General features: G+C 41.4%; 1 protein-coding gene and 1 non-coding gene across 2 annotated transcripts; one reads left to right on the forward strand and one right to left on the reverse strand.

Annotated features, from left to right (window-relative positions):
* Positions 1–427: 427 nt before the first annotated feature.
* Positions 428–15446, reverse strand: ZCWPW1 (zinc finger CW-type and PWWP domain containing 1). Its single transcript, XM_052663765.1, has 16 exons — positions 15419–15446; positions 14421–14671; positions 13863–13941; positions 12925–13018; positions 12475–12632; positions 12158–12280; positions 7497–7613; positions 6649–6769; positions 5746–5821; positions 5231–5335; positions 3963–4046; positions 3291–3357; positions 2780–2880; positions 1892–1952; positions 1293–1445; positions 428–732 (listed from the first exon to the last, which is right to left on the reverse strand). Exons 1-16 carry the CDS (start codon positions 15444–15446, stop codon positions 428–430), a joined length of 1923 nt encoding a protein of 640 aa, XP_052519725.1.
* Positions 8012–8118, forward strand: LOC128044126 (U6 spliceosomal RNA). The gene has a single exon (XR_008199093.1). It is a non-coding gene; the product is annotated as a U6 spliceosomal RNA (small nuclear RNA).
* Positions 15447–17548: the final 2102 nt, after the last annotated feature.

The following is a 17548-nucleotide window of genomic DNA, read 5'->3' on the forward strand; positions in this document are numbered from 1 at the left end:
CTGGATGCACCATCTGAGAGGATAAGAACCAGAATGGCCACAGCGCTTTTCCCAAGGCCATGCTGCTAGTAAGTGGCTGAGGCAGGTTGTGAACCCAGACCTGCCCTCTCGATGTCCTTCTCCAGGACTCAGGCGTCATCGCCTTCCCAGATCCCTATACTGACAGGTCTCCCACCAGAAGGCACCATGTGCCCAGTGACATGGAGGAGAAGAGGAAGAAGCCAAAACTGAGCAAGCAGTTAGAGACAAACCAAACCAAGGAAACCAGCAGCCTGGTTTATTAACATGAACTGCACAACTCTGACTTTAGCCAGGTCACCTCACAGCCAATGAATAACCCCAACACTTATCAGCTTCTTAAGGGTCCTCCGAGAGGCTCTTCACCCGGGAAGGCGTGAGAGAGCAGGCAGGAGGCACAAGCCCACAGCTATTCCTCACAGAAGGCCGCAGCGAGCTCCCCCGTGTCCACTCTGTGCTGCGGCTCCTCCCTCTGCTCCAGCTCTTCTCCAACATCTTCCATGAGCTGGTCCAGATCCAGGTCACTGGAGGCTCCATCGTCAGAAGGGACACTTCCAGCATCCTGGGGTTCAGGCCCTTCTTCCCCAGCAACATGACAGGCCCCACGAGGAGCTGGTGGGGTCAGGACTTCTGGCACTAGTCTAGCTTCTTTTTCTTCAGACAGGCTGCTTCCTGGGGCCTTGCTTTGGGGAGCTTTGAATTTTTTCTTAGGGTCTAAATGAAAAAGTGACAAAACTGAGAGTCTTATCGGGTCATCTGTCCTTACCTTGTGTAAGTCCAACTCCTAAACCTTCTATTTCCAAAACAATCTCTGGGAAAAGATGACTTTTCTTTATAGAAAGAAAATGGGGTTTGGAATCAGAAAGACTTGGATCCATGGACCTCAAGAAAACTTTAAACCCTTTGAACCTCAGTCTCCTTATCTTTAAAATGGCAGATATCCAGTGATAGAGACACTGAAAGAACTTAAGGGAACGAGTATAGAAGTATCTATCCAGCCAGCCCACAAAAATATCAATAAATGTTACTTCTCACCTCCTTACCATTCTTGTATCCCTGTATGTCCCTGAATAAAATCAGATAATAACCATAAAATGTTTCTACAGTGTGTGTTGTGTTCTGCAATTCAGATGACACCCTTTTGGCCAAACTTTTGTGTGTGTTTTTTTTTTTCCCAAAGTAATGAAAAGCTGTGGAAGTTTTAAGGAACGATCAAAGGAGGAAAGCTGCAGATGTGAGCCTCACTCCCCACAGCCCCCAAGTCTGGGTCTTACCCGGCTGCTCAGGTCCTGAATTTTCATGCCCTTTTTTCCTTCCCATTATGGGCACAGGTGGAGGTGCAGGTTCATTTAACAGAGTTCTCTTTGTTCTCCTTTTCAGGGTCCCATCTCGTTCATCTGCTCCGGCATCACTCCCAACCCCCAATCCTGAAGGACATTGGTTTATTTCTGAGTGACAGTGTGGTTAGGGTCCACAAACTCCAAGCATTTAGTCTCTGCCCTGGGTCTTCTGCTCATTTTCAATCTAGTGAGTCCTTCTGGTTCCTTTCTTTTCCCTTAAAGATTTCTTTTCTTTCTCCCTGGGTCTTCTTCTCTTTATAGTTCACCTCAAAACCTACCTTCTCCATGAAGTCATCCTTCTTAGCTAAAAATTTAAAATATTCATTCCACCTTTAACCTAAGATTTTGTAATTCAACTCACAGAAGTGAGAAGCTACAGATTCCCTGACCATATTAGCATGAGTCTTGCCCATTTTCTCAGGTTCTGGAGCCGAGAGGTCAGTAAGGCCCAGCCACCTGCAGACCCCTTGCACTTTCTGCTTCTGCCCTGCCTTAACAGGAACACATGTCTCGTTTCCAATTATCCTGCTTACCTCTTGCCTTGGGTTTTTCTGTTTGAATTTTGGCTGGCTTGGGATTAAGCAAAGTTGGATCCTGAGAAAAATAAAATATAAATGAAGTCATATAATTGTGATTTAATAGAGTAGGATGCTACAGAAATGATGGGTGTACTTAAGTTCCAGATGCTAATTCTTCCCAGTTTGATCTACAGAATTGATCTAACTTCAGTCAAAATCCCAGCAAGTTATTGTGTACCAGTATATGATACCATAATGATGGATACATGTCACTACACATTTGTCCAAGTCCATAGAATATACACCACCAGGAGGAAGTCCTAATGTAAACGATGGACTTTGCGTGATTATGATGTGTCAATGTACTGAATAGGTTCATCAACTGCAAACAAATGTACCACTCTGGTGGACGCTGTTGCTAACAGGGGAGGCTATACATGCGTGGGGGCAGGAGGCACATGGAAACTCTCTGTACATTCTTCTCAATTCTCCTGTAAACCAAAGACTGCTTTTAAAAAGTCTTTAAAGATGAAAAATATCTACATTTCATATGCCTGAAAAGAGACTAAGGAAATAAAATAATCAATATCCTAAGTGTCCACACAGGGAAGAAAGTAAAGAGAGGCAACCTGCTATTCTGTAAAATTGCTCCAGTAAGAACCAAAGAACTACAGTAGGAAATGAGATTGTCATCAAAAAATAAGTTCCTAGAGATATGAGGTATTAGAGAGAATAACTGGGGACAGAGGAGGCTCTTCTTCCCTGGAGAGTCCTAAGAGAGAAAACCAGCCCATCAGGGCTACCCTGATGTAGGGACAGGACAGTTCCTTAGAAAATACAAATCCATGCTAACCAGATGCCCTACAGCTTTCTCCTCAAAGGAATCCCCAAGGTCAATCTTACTGCTTTATCTTGTTCCTCCTCTTCATCCTCCTCCAACTCTGGCTCTTTCTCTTCTTTCTCCAAGCAGGAATCTAAGCTGCTAGTCCCAGAGAGCGGTAAGTCTAAAACAGGAATAGGAAGGAAAGGCTAAATAATTTATCCAACAAAACAGGTGATGAGTTAGCGTAACTGATCCCAGAAAATCAATCTTCCAACTCTGTCTTTCATATCCAAGTCATATTTTCTCCATAAAATCTGATGTCAGATTATCATGGTTCTACCCTCTTCCAAGTCCTATCACTAGTCAACATGCACCCTCCCTCCCTACTCCCTTTTTTCTCCATTCCTCTCTCTACCCATGTGTCCATCCATCCATCCCAGACATTTGCTCAATGGCATTTATGTAAAGCCTCCTATTATAGAATCCGAACTAGGTTGATGGCACTGGATATAAAATAAAAGCTTCAGTAGCTGCCCTCATGAAGGAATCCCTTCCCTCCCTCTCTGGTCCTTAGCCTCCTATTTATCCTACCTTTTTCTTCCCCATTATTGTCAGGTCCACTGTATCGGCTCCAGAAACCAAACAAGTTAACCCGCTCCTGAGGGAACCAAGAAACAAAAGCATCATCCGCTAGTCTCCCAGGGGCTAGTTTTGTCCCCTGTCTTCAAGGTTTCTAGTTATAGAGTTTGTATTCATATTCCACACCATTTTCACTTGAAACTTCACATTAAGGTTTATCTAAATTTTTGGAGAGCTTAACTACCATAGTATGTTATAACATTATACAATATTATTATAACTTCTTTTTACAGTTTGTTTATAATTTAGTTAATAACTGGGAAGAGAAAATTAACTGTCTATTATTCTCCACCCCCTACCCAAAGGCAGGATTTGAAGGTAAAAACTAACTCCACAGAATAAGGTACATACACCTGAGACTTGAAGTTAAACAGGGTGGTGGGATTCCCTCTACCACAAACTGTCTCTGTTTGGACAGAGAAAAAATTCCATTTGTCCAAGGGTAGGGAAAAGAATGGATGATTTAAAGAGTCAAAGGAACTTGGCCTGGGAAGAAAAGACTAGTTCTAGAACTAAGACTGTGTAAGAGGGAAGGAGAGCCAATTTTCTACAGGAGGGACTGTATGACTTGTTTTGCATCCCAAGTCCCAAAGAGAAGGAGGGGTGTGATCTAAACTTTCCCACCTGAATACTGATCTGCTCTGCCTTTTGAGCCATCATCAGGGCTACCCCCAGTTTCTGGCTGCAGTCCTTATTCTTGCACTTTCTCTGAAATGAAAAGATTAGAGTCAGTGATAAACATTAGGGAAGTGACTCCAACATACTGTTACTCACCAGACATTATCTTTACATTTATTTCTACTGGTATTGATATGATACTCCTATTCTTAATCTTTTGAGCTCAGAAACACAATCCTCCCTTGTACTCAAACAAACCTTTCATCAATTTCTAGCAATATTTTCAACCAACATTTTGGCATCCTCTCAAAGTAAAGCCCATGGAAATTTGTAAAGGCAAAATTAAAGGAGTTCAGATGACTGCACTTTTAAGCTTCTCACAAGTTTCTTCACGTCCAGCTGCTTGATTTAATGCTCACGGCCTGATTATCTAAGGTCCCTGAGCTCCTGGGCCTCGCTGGTAAGGCCCAAAATGATTACGGGCTTCCCTGGTAGCTCAGCGGGTAAAGAATCTGCCTCAATGCAGGAGACACTGGTTCAATTCCTAAGTCGGAAAGACCCCTTGGAGAAGGGACAGGCAACACACTCCAGTATTCTTGGGCTTCCCTGGTGGCTCAGATTGTAAAGAATCTGCCTGCAATGCGGGAGGCCTGGATTCAATTCCTGGGCTGGGAAGATCCCCTGGAGAAGAGAATGGCCACCCACTCCAGTATTCTTGCCTGGAGAATTCCAGGAGGAAATATCATTTAGTTACTTCAGTGGTTCTCAACCAGGGGAGACTTCATTTTTCTCCCAGAAGACATTTGACAATGTCTAGAGACAATTTTTAGGTTGTCACAACTAGGGTGAGGGCTACTACTGGCTAGGTGCCATTAGAGCCCATGGATGCTGCTAAATATCCTATAATGCCTAGGACAGCCCCTCATAATAGAAAACTATCTGACCCAAAATGTCAACAGTGTTGAGACTGAGAAACCCTGAGTTAATCTGTGCCTTCATTTCTATCACACTTGCTTTGGCTAACCTGCAGAAAACCATGGTCTTCATGAAGCCCCTCCATCTGAAGACAGGGAATGAAACTAAGAAAAATCATTTTCCTGCTGCAATCATGGTAGAAAGAAGTGTTCCTCATGAATAACCTTATCCTGGCATACTTGGTCAGACATGCGACTTCCTCCTGGCACAGCTTCCTCCAAGAAAAGTCACATTTAATAAAGGGAAGATTTTGTTTCTCAAGTTCCCTATATCACAACTGACCCCTGAAGGTTGCTCACCACTCCACTTAGCTCCAGGGTCAGCTCCTGGAAGTTCTTTAGCATGTTGACTGGGATCCAAGCACGAGAGACTGTTTCTCCAAAAAATGTCACGTGGTACTTGGACTGTAATAAAAGATAGCTTTGTTATAGCCTCTTGTCCTTCTTCTTGCTCTGACCCACTAGCCAGGAAAAGGCAGGAGAAGAGCTGAGAATTCACAAGGAAGGAAGTGCTGGGCCTTGTCTGTTCCTTTAAGCCTGACCCATCTATCCTACCTCACTCCATTGTTCTTCCATCCTGACCTCAGATATCCTAACCAAAGCCTATTTGTCAAAATCACAAATGTCCTAGTAATTAATAAATATTTAATTAGATATTTGTTTGTTTCTATATCCATTTGTCACTCTAGCTAAGAATCTGTTTCTGCTTGTGTCTGCTGGCTATGTCTGTATTTCTATCTCTGTATATCTATTAGGATGGATTTGTTCATCACTTTGCCCTGAGCATCTACCCACCCTGAACCAGGAAAACTCACCGGCAGGGAATCAAGATGAGAAGCAAAAAGAAAATATTCCCCCAGGTCAGGATCAGGTTCTACCATGCCTGGCCACCTGGAGAAGACAGACAGATGTAGGGGATGGAAGAGAAGGGGTTAGATGAACAGAACACAAACTCATCAATATACATGTATATAAAAGGGCACTGGGCTTCCCTTGTGTCTCAGATGGTAAAGAATCCACCTGCAATGTGGGAGACCTGGGTTCGATCCCTGGGTTGGGAAGATCCCCTGGAGGAGGGCATGGCAACCTACTCCAGTATTCTTGCCTGGAGAATCCCATGTACAGAGGGCTATAGTCCATAGGGTTGCAAAGAGTCAGGACACAACTGAAATGACTTAGCACACAAAAGGACAGTACGTTTTGCAAATAAAGGATCCCCCAAATAGACCCCTCTGTCATCCCTCCACAGTGGTCACTACCAAATGACTGAGGTAACTTCCATCAATGTACAAAGAAGCTCAGAATCTTCCTACTAAAAAATATCTTATCTTCTAGGCCTCCTGGCAACCCTGAGAACAAAAATCTTCTGACTTGGGACATCTCCAAAGAAACTCTTCCACCCTTCCCTTTTCTCTTTACTTTGTATATCTCTCCTTTCCTAATGTCTAAAAAAATATCTTAGAGCCACTCATCTCTTTCTACCCATTCAGGGCAGAACTGGCTGACCCTTTTCCCCAGGGAGACACCACGTCCACCGTGAAATCTCTAGAAATCACTCAAAGCCTCCAAGATTAGTACTTTATATTCTCCCTCACCCATGCTCTTTCTAAGGCAGGTAACATTTTCATTATAAATCCCTTTCATTTTCTTTCCTCTCTGCCTGAAGCTACCACTCTCAAGTTTATGAAGGATGCTCTGACTCTACCATGGCACCCTACCAGGGGTAGCCGTATTGCTTGGCCCAGATGATGGATCCTGGGATGTAGGAGGCATAGGCCACATCACTTTCATGACCAGTCCAGGTCTCCTCAGGGATATCACAGCGATTATACTGCAAGTCTGCCAAAAGAGAGGAGGAGTGCAGGGAAAGAAAGAGCCTCATGAGGTGAAAATCTGGATGAGGGCAGAGGAGAGGTCAAGAAGAAATTGTTATATGCAGCAGGTAGGACCAAAAGGACACCTGGGAGATGGGCCTGGAGAATGAATAAAGGCTCATGAAGGAAATGCAGCTAGAGCTAGGAGAAGCAGGAGTGTTGGCTCTTTGTGTTCTGTAGAAAGAGATCCCAAACTTCTACCTACATCCCACACGTCTGACCCTGCTTCCATCTGTGTAACATCATGAAGATAATTTCTCCAATATTCTGTTTTCTCATCTGTAAAATAGTTGGGCTAGACTAGATCTTCATAATCTTTTTTAAGTAGTTTCAAACATTCTAGAATTCTAAGCTACTGAATCTCTCTCACTGGCTTTTCCTCATATATCCCATACCAACCCAATACCAAAAGTCTAGTCAGACTAATAGGGTCAAACCAATGCAGAAGAAGATGGAATTTACTCAGAACAATCGTTTAGATTCCAGGACCCTCCCTACTCTTCAGAGTGTCTTCCTCTATCCCTTTATGCCGAATTCATTTTGAAAACACAGCAAGATCCCCGCCTCTCCCCAAATGCTAACTACAAGGGCCCCTGGAGTTATAACTATACTTTTGTCATATTTAATCTAAAGGTTGAAAGCAGGGAAAGAAAGAAAGGAACATAAAAACTGAAAAGAAATTTCCATTTTACCTGTGTTCTGGTCGCAGGACCAATTATCTGGGAGGACTGAGGGGTCAATGTTCCCACGCAGCCGCCTCCATTTCTCACAGTGTGGGGAGGAACACTGGACCCAGACTAGACACTGACCTGTCACAGCAAAGAAACCTGAAATAAGAGACTCAAAAATATGTTCTTCCTTCTTCAATTTAAAATCAATATACTCCCTGCCACCACCACCTCTGCAAGAATCACACAGCCCTAGAGATCAACTTGTTCAAGCCCTGACTTACAAACAGTAAAACCAAAAGCTCGGAGGAGATAACTGACTGCTAAAGATCAGTCTAAATTGGTGGCAAAGCTGAACGTGGAACCCAGGTCTCTCATCTCAGTCTTTTTCCTGAACCATGCTATCATCTCTTCTCCCCCAGGGCAGAAAGGAGTGTTTCGTGTATTGACATTTCTTTAAAAGGCTGCCTGGCATCTTTTGGGTTACTGCCTCATTTCCCGGCTGGCCTGTCACCACTAAAAAGTTCTCCTGAAGGACTGTGCTTGCTTCGGCAGCACACAGACTAAAATTGGAGCAATACAGAGAAGATTAGCATGGCCCCTGGGCGAGGATGACACGCAAATTCATGAAGTGTTCCATATTTTTTAGAAAAATGGTACTGAAGAATTTATTTACAGGACCACAGTGGAGAAACAGACATAGAGAATAGATTTATGGACATGGGGAGAGGGGAGGAGAGGGCGAGATGTATGGAAAGAGTAACATGGAAACTTACATTACCATATATATGGGAATTTGCTGTATGGCTCAGGAAACTCAAACAGGGGCTCTGTATCAACCTAGATGGGTGGGATGGGGAGGGAGATTGGAAGAAGTTTTAAAAGGGTGGGGATATACGTATACCTATGGATGATTCATGTTGAGGTCTGACAGGAAACAGCAAAATTCTGTAAAGCAATTATCCTTCAATAACAAAATAATTAAAAAACAAAAAAGGTTCTTCTGAAGGACTAACCAGCATCTCTTTTGTGCACAGCATCCAGAGTTCCTATTTGAACTAACCTGTCACCAAATCACCAAGTTGCAGCCTTCGGGACCAAGAGCTCTGAGTTCACCCCTCACCAAAAGACAGGTTTAAGCCTATCGTTTCTCAGTCAACTATTTACTTCAGGCCCTGCTCAAAGGCCAAACACTCTTTTTATCCATTACATTCCAAACTCCCATCCCCACTTTTCTCTACCCCACATCTTCTAGGTTGACCCAAAGCTCCACACAGCCCTTTCTCCCTCCCAAACTCTTCTACTATATTCTTTGGAAATGAAAATGAAATTAATATTCTTTGGAATTCCAGGCAAGAGCAACTAAAATCCACATATCTTCAACCTGTTCTCTGAAGCTCTGCCTCCTTTTTGAAATCTGGTGATACAGAAATCTGGTGATGCTGCCCCAACCCAACCCCACCTGACCCAGGCAGCCCTCTAAGCAGAGGCTGTCCTTCTCACATCCCCTAGGCCAGAAACTGGGGTCAGTATCACCCTTTCCGCCCACTGACACTTGCAGACCATTACTATCCTCCATTCTATAAAAACACTCCCTCCCTTAAGGTCCAGGCCATGAGATTACACTGCCCTCTCATCTCCCTTGCAATGACAATGCTGCTTCCTGGTTCAGTCTTTTCCTTCTCTCTGCCTCCTGCCCTCATAGATTACCATATATCCACAAGGGTAATGTACAAGCAGCCCATACCTTCTCCTCCATGCCACCTCAGTAGCCCTTCAACTCAGGAACCCACTCCCATCTTGCATGCCCGCCCCCCCCCCCCCCGCCCCAGTCATCTGCAGGGACTGCACACTCCCCTGAATCACTTATCTAAACTCTTCTCTGATAAAAATGCCCCATCCTTCCACCCTGCTCCAAGAACTCATGGCAACTTTCACTTTATCTAGATCTCCAATCCACTGGCCTCACCTTCCTCTCAACTAGTAGCAACCTCTTTTCTTTATTCTGTAGTTACGCACATTTGATGTCCTTAGATTCTCTTGCAGACATCATCAACTCCCTTTCCCTATCCTTCCCCCGACTCAGCTGGCAAACACAATTCTGAATGAACCCACTCTTTTTCTGTGCCTACACTTGTTCAACTGAGCTTTGCTAGAGAAAATCACTGACCAGGTACACCATATATTCAGTTAACGACACCAACCAATATGTTTCTCTAGTAAGTTCACTCTCTCACTGCCAGTTTACCTTAAATGCTGAAACGTAAGGGATGCCCTCCATCCCACCAAAATCATCCCTCAGCAAAGTAGATGACTTACATTTGGGTCCTTTCAAAATATCTCATATTATGGATCACTTTCTCAGTTATTTTGAGTAATTAAGTACTGGTTGGGAATGATGTATTAGTTTGAAATGAGCTGCCACTGACAGCTGTAGATGTTTACAGAGGTGACCTGGCAAGGCTAGAAAAGAGAGTGGGAGAAAGGGCCAGGGAGCATAAAAGAGAACAGAGATCCAGAAAATAAATGGTGGTTATAAAAATATAAATATTCATGAGGAAATGAGTGGGGAAAAAAATCATCCTAATGCTATAAAACTAGGTATTTATGGTTTAGGATGAAATTTCTATGACAGTTTTAAAGACATACAGTTCCTTAAAGTTTCCTTTCCAAGAACTCAGAAGAGAAGATCTGTTAGAAAACTGAAGTTCACGTGTGGCTCTGTGTTAATGAAGGCTGATGTCACAGACACACAGGTCAAGAGCATTTCAGTTGACTGCTAATTTTTGAAACACTAGCTTCCTTGGGTTCTATTATCTCTCATTCTCCCTTTTCCCCCCTCCCCTCTCATTTTTCTGGTAACTCCCTCCTCAGTCTCCAAATTGGGTTCACCTCATTCTCTGTCCAGTCTCTAAACCGGAGTCCCAAAGCCTAATCATGGGTCTTCACTCCCATGCCGCACTTCTCCGGAGGTCAGCTCACCCATCCCCTCCGTTTGAAACCCATTTTCATACCTGACAACACAGAAATGTATGCCAGTGGCCTCTGTTCTGAGCTCCCAGTTCCTATAGCCACCTTGCTCTTTGACATCTCTATTTGGAGGTCTCACAACAATCTCAAACCCAATGAGTCCAAACCCAGATTCTTGATCTCATCCTACAGAACTGCTGTTCACCCGCTCCTTTCACACAACTGCTCAAACCCTCTTCTCTCTCACTTTCCAATATTCAATTCATCATCAAGTTCTGACAACCTTATCCAAAACATATCTTAAAACCATTTGCTTTTCATCTCCTTCATCATCCTAATCCAAGCCACCAAAATATTTAATCCTATTTAATAGGATTCTGGTTTACTCTTGGCTTCTCATACTCCATTCTCCAATTAATCACCAAAAGGATCTGTTTAAAACATCAATTTGAGGATGTTCACTTCCCTGGTTAAAACCCACCAGGGACTTCCCACTATACTTAAGATGAAATTCTCACTTTGTAACATGGTCTTTGAGCTAGCCACTGCTACCTCCTTATGAAGGAGGAAACAGACAGAACAGGCTCCATCTTGAAACAGGACTCCATCTTGGGCTGGACTGTGAACTTTTGAGCTATATGCCCAGTATCTATGGAAATGACATACCAACTGGAAAACCAAGCCCCTGGAAGGAAGAGCCCCAGGGCTCATACCTAGACTCTCCTTCCCCTAATTAACTGTGGAACCGAATAGAATCATACATTCTATTGTTTACTGGGGTATGACCACAGGCCTATTGATAATTGTCCACTGTTAACTACTTAGGCCTAAGGCATATGAATCAGAGTTAACTTTGATTGTATCTTTCTTTTCCTTTGTTCAGACTAGTTTCAGGGAATTTAGGGAGGTGGGTTTGTGCATGTACACTTAGGGTATATAAGGTTTTCACAAAAACTGGTCAGGGTCCTTGGCTAAGGGGAGACTCTGCCTTGGACCTGCTGGTATAATAAACTGCACTCCGTTATCTGCACTATCCTTCTGAGTTTGTTTCCCAGAACGCGTGGCTATAACAGTTACATTTATCTAGAGCCACTTTGCAGCCTTGCTTCCCTTGCTCTCTGAATCCCAGTTATACCAGGTTTCTGTTGGTATCCAGAGTAAGCCAAACTTCACCTTATCTAAAACTTTCTCCTACACACTTTAGTTAGCTAACTCTTGCTATAGGTTTCAGCTTAAACATTATTTCCTTCCAAATGCATTCTCTGACTGACCCTATCTTAATTAGATCTCTACCATTTCCTCTCAGGACATTGTTTTCCTTCCCTTGACAAAACTTAAAGCAAATTTTATTTACTGGATATTCCCTTTCTACTACCTACTCCAGGAGTACCCATCTCTCCTTGACAACTGTAAAAAAACAGGAAGAGTGGTTCACTGATAGTAAGAGGCCTACACATTCACTATAATCACAATTCAACCCATAAGCACTGCCAAAAAATAAACTTCCTCCAACAACTGTGGATTATATGACTGAATAACTGAATGAATGAAATAGCTCTCTCTCTTCCTCAGCACTATATCCTCTTAACAAGTAGCTGTGTGAAATAAACTATAGTCTGAAGAATTTGCTCTAACATCCTAACTGGTCGTTACCCATCTCCTCCACCTCCAATTTTCAAGTTCAAGTAGGTTTGTCAAACCATGGCTGAACTTACCAAAACCATTTCCTTCTCCTTTTTGTTGGTCCCCGTTCTGGGAATGATCCTGGATAGTTTTCTTATGTTGGTCATCCTGTCTGTGCTCATGTTCACTTTGGTCTTTCTCCATTTTCTCATCTTCTGGGAAGATAAAAGAAAAACATCATAGGGTTAGGAGATGAAGAGAATATTTGTAGATAGTAAAAGAAGGAAGAAGAATCACAGTTCATTAGTTTTAAGTCTTGGACTAAAAATTTTCAGTATGCCCATTGTCCTATTCCCTAATTTCATGGAATAAGTACTTGAGATGTCAAGGTATATCGGATTATACTTACGAGCTTCCTTCTTTCTTTTGCTTAAGGAGAGTTTATTGAATTTCTTCTCAGAGGATGCAGAATCTGGCTGGCCTGGCTTAGATATCTTTATCTCAGGGATTATTCCATCTTCCTGAGAGGCTGAAATCTCTAGAATAGGACGTACCACTACTCTGCCTCTGCAAATAAGATTTTTAATTAAAAGATAGAAAAGGGCAATTTGTAGTACCCCTCTTTTGAAAAAACCCAAGGGTAAAAGTTAGGAGGACAGAAGACTTGCAAGTTCTCCATGGCCTCCTAGGGTCATTTTATTCATTTACTGGCCTATTTTCCCAGTTCAAGTATCTTTCCTGAGATGAGAGAAATCTACCAAGATGTGAAAAACATCTAGATAGAAAGACAGATAGATGGATAATCATTTATCAGTAAAGTCTACCCTGTGATCAATTCGCCACACTGGGATAAACTTACCCATCAGCATTATTATTATCAGAAGTATTAGAAGAAGCAATTCCTGGTTCCTTGTCTAATTGGGTACATCTTGTAGGCTGGGTACAGGAAGTCTCTGAAAAATCAAGGCTAGATTCCATCCTCCCAAAACAAAATACTATAAGCAGAGAAGCAACCAAAGAAAATAACTACTCCATTATTTCCAAACTGTAACCTTTCATTAACATATCTCCCATCAGTTGCCTGGAAGAACTTACCTTAAGACTTTTGCCATACCATAGAACTTTCAAGTTTTTTAATTCTCAGGAAAAACCACGAATCTGTATCTTTCTGAAAGCTTTTCCAGATGGATTTGCCTATTCTAGGATAGTCAGGTAACGTTAATTTTGTGTACATAACAGAAACTTTAGGTATCGTCTTTTATATCATTTGTCCCTCAAGCTTTCTCTAGAACTGGAAGTATACCTAAGAAAAGCTGAAAATGTCAAACCACTGTCCTTAGCCTCAAGACCTTACGGAGAAAGGCTTCAGGGCCTATACTACAGAGTTTCTTATTCTAAAAATCAAATTCCTGAGCAGATGTTAAAACAGTATTGGAAATAGAAATATACAAGAAATGGAAACTAAGGTCTTCAAATCTGGGAAAAAAAATTTATCTTTTCTATGAAAATTGTAAACATATAAAAATAAATTTAAATTACTTTTAAAAATCTAGATGAGGGTATATTTATATTCTGAAGTCAATGTAATCTAATTTTCTAAAAGTCTATACCTTCTGTCTTAAGATGGTTTAGCTACAGTCCTGTTGATAAAAGATGAGTATTTAGAACTATTTTGAAGTCTCATCTAATATTTCCTTATGTAGAAAGATTGAGAGAAGGAGAGAATCTATTAACTTACTCCACCCTTCAGATAATTTCTTTACCTAACTGAAACTCTATCTTTCACTAAAGCCATACCCAAGCACTCCTGGAAGGACTTCTGTAGCACAATCTGGACAATCTCCTCAAATTCTGCGTCGGTAAGAGTTGATTTTTCCTGCAGAGAGACAGGTAGGGGAGGAAAACTGCTCATCTTTCCCCACTCCTCCTCTCTAGGAAGGAGGAAGCCTCCTTTGGATGAGGCAGCAAGTTCACAAAACTGAGAGCATGAAGTCAACCTAAAGATGCCATAAATTCTATCACAGATCGCCTAGTAGTAAGAAGTCAAAGAAAAGGAAAACACTGATAAAGTCTCTACTTCTACTCTCACCTACATCCCACCTCAGCCCCTACTTGCCCAGTATTCCCTGCTAAATGCTTTCATTAAAACATTTTTTACCTCTTTGAGAAGAAAATAGACACCCCCACACAAGAAAAAAAACACTGAAACTATAGGATGAATCTCCCCTGTGATATTTTCTACATTCAAATTTATGTTATAAATATTTAAATGTCTTCTGAAATGGAAAGATCTTGTTTGCCCAGGCTGGATGACAAGAGAAATTATCCCACTACAGCCATCCTTTTGATTTTTACCTTTTCTTTCTTTGTGTTCTTGCTGTCTTGAGCCTTTCCTTGTATCTCCTGGCCACTGCCTGGGCCATTCTCTGTGGTTGTTTTCTCCTTCTTCTTCTCTAACCCGGCCTTTAGCAGGCTTGGCCTGACCTCTGCCTGTGGGGAACTGATCTCCGGGATCTCCTCCTTTGATGAGTTAAGGTTATAGGGCATCAGGCTATGCAATTTTTGTGCAGGCGGGGCAAAGGTATTTTTTGGTCCTTTCCCACATTCTGAAAGAAATTTTGTCATCAAATGTAATTTGTGAAACACGGAATCTAACACAGAAATTGCCAAACACTGCACACTGATGGACAATATCAGAATTATCTGGAGAGACCTTTTAACAAATTCAGATTCCTCGGCCTCTCCTTACCAAACTTCCCCAGGCCCCCACCTTCTCACCCCTGCCCTAAGATTCTGACGAAGTAGTCTGAAGTGAGACCCAAGAATCTGTAATTTTATAAGGCTACTCAGATGCACTTCCAGGTTTAGGGACCACTGAGTAATTCAAAAGTGATAAACAAAAGTATGCAGAAAATGGAAATATTCAAATATGAAATTTTTAAAATTTGCTTTTAAAAACTTTGCACAAAGTGTTATGGGAAATTAGAGGAAATTTTTTAAAAATTAGTTAAAATCTACAAAGGATGCAATGAAAATTGTACTGATCCTCCCGGGCATAAGAAATCCCGGACATAAGAAATGTATCTTTCTTCGGAGATTCCATAATATTTTGTATCTATCACCACATTCAAAGTTATTTATAAATATTTAAATGGCTCTTCTCTTCCTACAAGTTCATATATTTCTTGAGTAAAACTGTTCTAAGTCAAATATATTTCACTCAAAGTGACTAGAAAAGCAGTAACTTTAACAAAGTGAATATGAAATACGTATGAACTGAGCTTCCCTTTGGTGGGAAAGGCGTCCAGATGACCTAAGACTGAGAAAGAACAGGAAAATGACTCTTGACTCACTTTCTTTACTCTCCAAGGTTGGCATCATTCAGCTCAGAAGCTACACTTTCTTTATCCCTCTGCTAAAAAAGAAACGAACTGTTATGCTCTGATGAACAAAATTTATTTATTGAAGCATAGTTGATTTATAATGTTAATTTCTGCTACACAGCAAAGTGATTCAGTTAAATATATATATATATATACATATATATATATATATATATATACACACACACACACACACACACAGTACTGATCAAACATGGTTTTAAACTTTCTCCTCTTCTTGCCTTCTTGGGTTCAGGGTCTCTTTGCCTAGGATGCCTAACCTACATTTTCCGCCTTATTGACTACAATCAGACTCCTGGGCAGTGCCAATTAAATGCTGGAGGATAATGAAAGTTGTTTTAAAGATTAGCAACAATCCTTAGTGTTTTAAGTGTTCAGAACTATGTCCAACATGAGGTAGGCACTTATAGGTAGGTGGAAAAGATAGTGGTAGTGATTTGTTTAAAAAAAAAAAAACCACACACACACACAAAATTCAACTGAGTAAATTTTGAGGATCTTACTGGCTTTATTCAACAACTCATGAGTTGGGCAGCATCGAATCTACCAGATGGATAGGAGCTCCAAGGAGCTATACAAAATTAAACACTTTTACAGGCAGAAGAGATAAGGAACACAGATGTAATACTAGGCAAAAAAAAGAAAGAAAGTAAAAGAAAAAAGCAAATTGGTTATACAAGGTTACTTTCCTTTAAGGGTCTATCAGGCAGATTACCCAACTAGTGCTGATCAGGCAATTCCTGACTGACTGGTTTAAGATTCCATTTCTGAGAGTCAAAACTGTAATTAAATTGTCTTGGTTTAGTGATAGGGGGCTTAGCATAAGCAACCCCATTTGGTGCCTCTTATTAAAACAAGATGTGTTTTTAACAGCCAAAAGTAAAAGTAGTAGTAGAGTAGTGGCATTAGAGTGTAGACAGTCCTGGAGTAAAACAGTGAGTTTTTTTTCAGAGCAATAACCTTTCACAAGGTTCTTCTAAATACTCAAAACAAATACACTATAGACTCACTTACCTATTTCAGACATCCCTACGCCTAGAGAACCCCCTTTTTAACATCACTATAATGTATTATCTTCCTTTTACTTAGGTCTTCTAGTCCAATAAATTTCCCAATGTGCTAGATTCTTGTATTAATAATTTTTATTCAGAAAATTATTAATTTTCTGGCTCAGAAATATTTAGTAACCAGCAGATGTTTTTGAACTGTGGTGTTGGAGAAGACTCTTGAGAGTCCCTTGGACAGCAAGAAATCTAACCAGTCAATCCTAAAGGAAACCCACCCTGAATATTCACTGGAAGGACTGATGCTGAAGCACCAATACTTTGGCCACTTGATTGGAAGAGCCAACTCACTGGAAAAGACTGATGCTGGGAAAGTTGAAGGCAAAAGGAGAAGAGGTGACAGAGGATGAGATATTTGGATAGCATCACTGACTCAATGGACATGAATTTGACCAAACTCTGGGAGATAGTGAAAGACAGGGAGGCCTCGCATGCTGCAGTCCATGGGGTCACAAAAAGTCAAACACAACTTAGTGACTGAACACAGAGGTCTCCAGAGAAGCTAGTAATAAGAATCTAGCATATTCATTCTATATCCATAGTTTATCTGTAGCTATCTACTCAGATATGTTCTACACAACATGTTTCATTACTGCTACCAAAATTGTGACTAATAATAAATACACTTATTGGGCACTGACTACAATCTTTGAATATGTCATCTCATTTAATTCTCCCAATAAATCTGAGATTGATGCCATTTTACACTTGGGGAAATTGGCACTGAGAGGGAGTCAGAGATATTAAGTAGCTGATAAATGGTAAAATCAGGATTAGAATCTGTCTGATCTATGTTTGCATCATGAACTGCGCTACAGTACATCCCAGGAGTCTAGTTCAGCAGTTCAGTGCTTCACACCCATTTTAACATCACAGCACACAGGTAAAGCATACACTAAAAGTAAACACTGAAACAGTGTTCTAGGTACTCTGCTCACAGCTATAGACAACCGAGGAATGAGAGAGGGAAGCCTCCAGCCACACCAAAGGCTGAAGAGATTAATATCTCTAGTTG

The sequence above is a fragment of the Budorcas taxicolor genome, chromosome 2 (assembly GCF_023091745.1).
Source record: "Budorcas taxicolor isolate Tak-1 chromosome 2, Takin1.1, whole genome shotgun sequence".
Taxonomy (NCBI): domain Eukaryota; kingdom Metazoa; phylum Chordata; class Mammalia; order Artiodactyla; family Bovidae; genus Budorcas; species Budorcas taxicolor.

What these genes read in the sequence shown, in the direction of transcription:
- ZCWPW1 (XM_052663765.1), bottom strand. Translation starts at nt 15,446, where the DNA reads ATGATGCCAACCTTGGAGAGTAAAGAAA. An exon ending in GTCCTTCCAGGAGTGCTTGG is followed by an intron (nt 13,019 to 13,862) that starts GTATGGCTTTAG and finishes TTGATTTTTCAG; the next exon opens with AGACTTCCTGTACCCAGCCT. An exon ending in CAATAATGGGGAAGAAAAAG is followed by an intron (nt 2,881 to 3,290) that starts GTAGGATAAATA and finishes TTCCTGTTTTAG; the next exon opens with ACTTACCGCTCTCTGGGACT.